The sequence below is a fragment of the Acinonyx jubatus genome, chromosome F2, assembly GCF_027475565.1.
Source record: "Acinonyx jubatus isolate Ajub_Pintada_27869175 chromosome F2, VMU_Ajub_asm_v1.0, whole genome shotgun sequence".
Taxonomy (NCBI): Eukaryota; Metazoa; Chordata; class Mammalia; order Carnivora; family Felidae; genus Acinonyx; species Acinonyx jubatus.
In genome coordinates, this window is record NC_069394.1 from 80406699 (window position 1) to 80413328 (window position 6630).

The 6630-nt window shown below is 47.6% G+C and overlaps 1 protein-coding gene across 3 annotated transcripts; it reads left to right on the forward strand.

The window, feature by feature from the left end:
* Positions 1 to 669: 669 nt before the first annotated feature.
* SNAI2 (snail family transcriptional repressor 2) lies at positions 670 to 4423 on the forward strand. Of its 3 annotated transcripts, none has more exons than XM_053208020.1 (4): positions 670 to 979; positions 1187 to 1204; positions 1739 to 2284; positions 3180 to 4423. In XM_053208020.1, the coding sequence occupies exons 1-4, from the start codon at positions 901 to 903 to the stop codon at positions 3359 to 3361; spliced, it is 825 nt and encodes a 274-aa protein (XP_053063995.1). In that variant the 5' UTR covers positions 670 to 900; the 3' UTR covers positions 3362 to 4423. The 3 variants fall into 3 exon arrangements, with proteins under 3 accessions (XP_053063995.1, XP_053063996.1, XP_026898617.1); XM_053208021.1 differs by lacking the exon at positions 1187 to 1204 and adding an exon at positions 1532 to 1654 and having other exon boundaries at positions 680 to 979; XM_027042816.2 differs by lacking the exon at positions 1187 to 1204 and having other exon boundaries at positions 681 to 979.
* The last annotated feature ends 2207 nt before the right edge of the window (positions 4424 to 6630 follow it).

The window sequence follows — 6630 nt, forward strand, 5'->3', positions numbered from 1 at the left end:
GTGCGCAGCCACTCTCGCTGGCTTTGCTGCGTCCCAGCTCTGCCGACGAGCGGTCCCTCCAGGGGCCACCAAGCCCTTCTGTGGGGCCGGCCGAGCCCTAGGCCGACAGGATTACCCGGTTTCCAGGAGGAAGTGCCGCCCCCGGCTCGCGCGCCTCCAGCGGCCCGGCCCCCCGCGCGCCGCGGAAAAGCCCCCCAGCCGGGGGCGCCCGCCTCGCCCTCCGGGGCTTTTGTCCCGGCGCTGCCCCCTCCCTTCGTCCGGGACCCGGAGCGGGCCGTCCGGTCCCCGCGGCGGTCGGAGCTCTCCGAACGCACTTCCAAATATAGGCGCGTTCCTCCCGGCCCCGGGCGCCGCAGGCCACCCTCCCTCCCGCCAGCGGACGCCGTGTCCCGGGGCATTTGCTTTGCGACATCTGGAGGCCAGGCCCTCCGCGGGAGCCACACTTCCAGGACCCAGCGAGCCTCTCCGAGCGCACGAGTCGCTGGCGGGGCCGCCTAAGCAACATCACCTCCCTGGAAAGAACTTCACCCCCCCCGCCCCCCCAACCCCCACCCCACCTCCCCCCCCCCCCCCCCGAAGTCCCGGAGCTCGGCCCATTTTGGACCAGGGTAATTTCGTCTGACAACAGATTCTTCCTCTGTTCACAGCTGTCCCAGAGGGAGGAGCTGAAACCTGAACCTCTCCGCCGTGATTGGATCCTTCTTGCAAAAGCGAGGAAAAAAAAACCCTCCCGGCCCGAGCGGGCTCAGTCCGCCTGGGAGCCCGGCGACGCGAGAGGCGCCGGCCCGTCGCCCGCCGCACCTGAGCGGCCCCAGCCCGAGCGCGGCCCGGCGCGATGCTCTAGGGACCGGCCGCGTCCTCCCCGGACCGTTATCCGCGCCCGCGGGGCCCGCCGGCAAGATGCCGCGCTCCTTCCTGGTCAAGAAGCATTTCAACGCCTCCAAGAAGCCCAACTACAGCGAACTGGACACACACACAGGTAGACACGCGCGCCCCGAAGTCAGGAGAACCTGGGGGGGGGGGGGATGCCCGCGCGCGCGCTCTCCTCTCTCTCTCTCTCTCTCTCTCTCTCTCTCTCTCTCTGCGTGTGTACACGTACTGGTGGGCGTCGAGCTCAGATAGCCTCGCAGGAGAACCCAAGCGCCCGTTGCTCTCCCTGCACACGGTGTCCCGAACTGTCGTGCAGGCTCCCTCGATCGTCGGGGTAAGTTCCAATTCGGAGCCGGCGGAACTCCGCCCCGACAAGGCCACCTTCATCCAGCTCCGGCCACTTGGCTTTCCGGAGCTGGCGGACGCAGGCATCATGAGGACGGGCAGGATGAGCAAGTCGGCGAGGGTCCGAGTGGCTGCTTTGTTTTCGGGTGATGAGGCTCCTGCCCCGCACGGAGTAGGCCCCGCGGTAGGGAAGACGCCTTTTCTGCATCCTTGAAGGGATGTCCAAGGTTGCCCTCCTCGCGGGCTCTGGGCCCTCCCTGGGCTGCACTCCCCAGCCGCACCGCAGGTTGTAGCTCCTGTCACCCGCTGCACGCAGGGCGCGAACGTGGGCGCCCCAGGACGGTGGGTGACCGCGTAGCGGCCAGGCTGGAGGTGAACCGGCTTCCCAAGGCCTGCGCCTGCCCGGAAGGAGTCGCTTGACTTCGTCGCGAAGCCCCGGGTGCGTGTGGCCAAGCGGCTCCTCACTGTGCTGCGCAAGTTATTTTTTTTACCTTAATCTCTCCTTTCCTTTTCTTTCCCCCAGTGATTATTTCCCCATATCTCTATGAGAGTTACCCCATGCCTGTCATCCCACAACCAGAGATCCTCAGCTCGGGAGCGTACAGCCCCATTACCGTGTGGACTACGGCAGTTCCATTCCACTCCCCACCACCCAATGGCCTCTCTCCTCTTTCTGGATACCCCTCATCCTTGGGGCGGGTGAGCCCCCCTCCTCCATCCGACACCTCGTCCAAGGACCACAGTGGCTCAGAAAGCCCCATTAGTGATGAAGAGGAAAGACTACAATCCAAGCTTTCAGACCCCCATGCCATTGAAGCTGAAAAGTTTCAGTGCAATCTATGCAGTAAAACCTATTCAACTTTTTCCGGGCTGGCCAAGCATAAGCAGCTGCACTGCGACGCCCAGTCTAGGAAATCCTTCAGCTGTAAATACTGTGACAAGGAATACGTGAGCCTGGGCGCCCTTAAGATGCACATCCGGACCCACACTTTACCTTGTGTCTGCAAGATCTGTGGCAAGGCGTTTTCCAGACCCTGGTTACTTCAAGGACACATTAGAACTCACACTGGTAAGAGAAAAAAACCAAACAAACAAAACGTAGACAGGAATGTTACTGTGTGATAGAACGAAGCCCCGGTCGGGCTGTCGGACTTGCATTAAGTAGTGACGCGGTGCTTTTAATGACGGATGATCTTTATAGCTACTTCCTGATGACTCAAAAAGTTGTTAGAGCACAGAGCGCTCCGTTCCAGACACCGCAAACAGCATTTAGACTTTGGAAAGTAGATTCGGAAGGTTGGGTCTCAAAGATCGGTTAGAAAGACGTACCTGAGTGTGTGTTCTGGGAAACTGCTCTCAATAACCGGCAAACGCAGACGTCACTATCTTAATCAATGGGTCTGGCAGGTAGGTAGGCGAGGACGTTTGTCCCTAGTTTTCTGTCGGTCACATTCTTGCGATAGCTGTCACCCCAGAGCGAGCTGGACAGAGAGAACTAAGTTGACTCTCGCTGTCACATTATGTTGTCTGTCCTGCTGCTGAATATTTTATTCCTAGCACAAAATCATCCTGCAGGGAGCCAAGGCATTTATCCAGCCTTAGTCATGATACAGAAGGAGGGGAAAGGGGAGATATTAGGAAATGTTGGGAGGAGCTCAACATTAGCTGCACCTGCTGAAGCAGAAAGCTTTAATGAGTGAAAGTCCTAGAACTACGTGAATTATTTCTGCGTGACGGGCAGCAGTAGCAAGATTCTGGGTGTGGTGGGTTTTTTTTTTTTAACGCAATGTTCGGATTTATCTTCGAGGGCCAGATATGGACATAAGGATCTATTCTGCGGAGTTTTAGTCTAGTTTTTTGGCGACAAAATGTGATTGTTGTTCGTGAACATTATCTGACTTTACCTTTCCTCTAAAAACACTGACTGTCTTTCTTTCTCAACCCCCCCCCACCCCCACCCCCAGGGGAGAAGCCTTTTTCTTGCCCTCACTGCAACAGAGCGTTTGCAGACAGGTCAAATCTGAGGGCTCATCTGCAGACCCATTCGGATGTAAAGAAATACCAGTGCAAAAACTGCTCCAAAACCTTCTCCAGAATGTCTCTTCTGCACAAACATGAGGAATCTGGCTGCTGTGTAGCACACTGACTTACGCAATCAATGTTTACTCGAACAGAATGCATTTCTTCACTCCGACTCCAAATGACAAATAAAAGTCCAAAGGCATTTTCTCTTGTGCTTACCGACCAAATAATGTGTATAGACACACACGCACGCACGCACGCACACACACACACACACACACACACACACACAAAGCTGCAAGAGCACGAAATCCATGTGTTCCAAGTTAATCCTTTCCATGTGAAGTTTAAAATTACTATATATTTACTGACAGCGAGATTGAGAGGATAAAAGACAAGAATCTTTCTCTTCAAAAGTTGAAGCAAAAAGCACACTGCATCTTTTCTCACTAAGAAAGAATGCAAAGATTTACATTGCTGCCAAATCATTTCAACCGAAACGAACAGTATTGCTTTGTCATAGAGTTTGTAATAGAATTTTCTATAGGAAGCAAATTTGCCAGACGCTATCTCAGGTGCCTTATAAAGTATTCCAAGTTTACTTCACTACATGTCTGGTATCTGGTTATCATTGTTGAACTGAAGCCTTTGTGATTACCTGTAATGCTTTAAACGGTATTTTTAGGAGACATAGAAAGAGAGAAAAAAAGAACAGGAACGAAACACAAGAGAATGTATTAAGAGTGTTTTGTTTTTGTTTTTGTTTTTGTTTTTGCCAATAAAGGGTATGCGCCTTGGGGGAGGAGGGAAAACTAGCTTGGAACATTCCTGGTGCATGCCCCATGTCTTACTTTTTTAAAGAATTTTTAATGACTTTCTAAAATTAATTAAAGATGGGAATAAGTGCAAGAAAGGATTCTTAGAAACTCAGTAATGTACTTAAACTATTTTAAATGCATCCATACAGCACCCTTCCAAGTGCCTTTTTAAACTAATTGTATAGATGATGAGTCAATGTAAATTTGTGTTTATTTTTATATGACTGAATGAGTTTTGTATGAAAGTGAGATGTTGTCTATAGCTGATGTCTATAAACAACCTGAAGACTTGTGAAATCAATTTTTCTTTTTTAAAAAACAATTTTAAAGGTCCTTTTTTACAATAAACATTTTTGATTTAAAATCTATTGTTTGTATACTATTTTCAGAGACTTCGCTTCGTGATTAGTGTCAAACTGCTATACAAAGAATTGTTTTTTCTTAATAAGAAAAAGTGAATAGCATTTGTATGAATATCAAGTGTTATTTTATGTATTAGATTATAATAAAGTATACCGCCAGTATTTTTTTTTTTTTTACTCTTAAGATAATACTGTCGCGTTCAAAAGGACAACGTCGTCATAGTGGTAGATTGTTAGTATATCCCTTTAACAAAAATCACACTGAGTGTTAAAAATATCTATATTATTAATGCTTAAGAATACTTTTCACAACTCGTTACCTATGATGTCTTTGTTATATTGCTTTATGAAACCAAATCACAACCACTCATTGTATGGAGTGATGATCGCATAAGCTACTGGAACAGTTTAAGATTTTTAGAAGAAATATCACTTGATAAGGTGTAAGAGAAAAAATAAAAATTCTGCATGAAAAAAAATCAGGAAAAAGTGGATTAATCAAAAATCACACGAGTTGGAAAATTAAACCATGTAAAGCAGCTCCCACAGTTAGTGACATAAAAGAAGGGACAGGTTTGATGGGAGCAGGGTTAGATAATAGAGAGTGAAGGTCTCCCTTTATAGTTTTTTGAACAAGCCCCTCCCCAAACCCAAGATGTACTTAAATTATAGCATGACCAGCCATTCCATTTACAAGCACATGCTCACCAAATGCTTGGCTACTAACTCATAGGTAAAAATACTAACCTTCACAGGCACTGTGGCAATTACCAGTGTATTTGAACCCCAACTCCAAACCCATTATGAGGATAGTTCCCTCTACCATCAATCACTTCTCCCTTGGATGCTCAGAGCCTGCAGAATTAGGACTTTTCCTTTTCATGTGCTTGTGATACAACGAAAACTAGAACCGGTATCTCGAAGATATTAGTTACAGGCCATTAACAAGTGACTGAAAATACCAATACTATTCCCTTAATGTTCACACACACTCCACTGTATATTACATTTAAATTTTTAGCCAACATATAAAAGGTGTGCATTTGACAAAAAAAAAGAAAGAAAGAAAGAAAGAAAGAAAGAAAGAAAGAAAGAAAGAAAGAAAGAAAGAAAAACTTTTAATTTAACATTCTACTTTTTTTTGGATATCTCAGGACATATATCTCAAAGACAAAATTATTTAGAGCCACAAATTATCAATGTAAAAGAAATGGCCAATAGCTTGATGGGGTATTCTAAGGTTGTAAAAAGACCACTTTAGTTAGTGTATATGGTACAAAAATGATTGCTTGAAAGTTTCCAGGTCAGCTAATATGTGGAAGGGTCTTGCAAAGGCAAATGGGAGCGAGTCGAGCATTCTCAGAGCAATCTTCCTGGTGATCCCAGGAACCACACCTATCCACATGTCCCTCTGTCGTGTCGCTATGCAGGCTGGTCATTTCTTGGTGCCCCAAATGTAAAACAGATACTTTTCTAAAAGGAAGAGTCTGTTCATCGGTTTAATTCCTCAGTGAAGCATTAGTTACAATAATGTTGTAATGTGTTTCCACTTTACCCTCACCGTTCTAACTTCATGATCAAAATACTTCACTTTCATTAAGGTAACATGAGTTTGAATGACAGTACATCAGATGTGAAGATTTTCTGTAAATAGAGCTCAGTGATTGTTCTGCATCTATAGTGTTTCTTTTTTTAAATTTTTTAATGTTTATTTTTAAAAAATTTTTTTTAACGTTTTATTTTTGAGACAGAGAGAGACAGAGCATGAATGGGGGAGGGGCAGAGAGAGAGGGAGTCATAGCATCTGAAGCAGGCTCCAGGCTCTGAGCCATCAGCCCAGAGCCCAACGAGGGGCTCGAACTCATGGACCGTGAGATTGTGACCTGAGCTGAAGTTGGACGCCCAACCGACTGAGCCACCCAGGCGCCCCAATGTTTATTTATTTTTAAGAGAGAAAGAGAGACAAAGTGTGAGCTGGAGAGGGGCAGAGAGGGAGACACAGATTCTGAAGCAGGCTCCAGGCTCCGAGCTGTCGGCACAGAGCCCGACGTGGGGTTCAAACTCACAAACTGTGGGATCGTGACCTGAGATGAAGTTGGATGCTTAACTGACTGAGCCACCCAGACACCTCTATTTAATTTGAGAGAGAGAGAGAATGAAGGAGAGGCAAAGAGAGAGGGAGAGAGAGAATACCAAGCGGGCTCTGCGCTGTC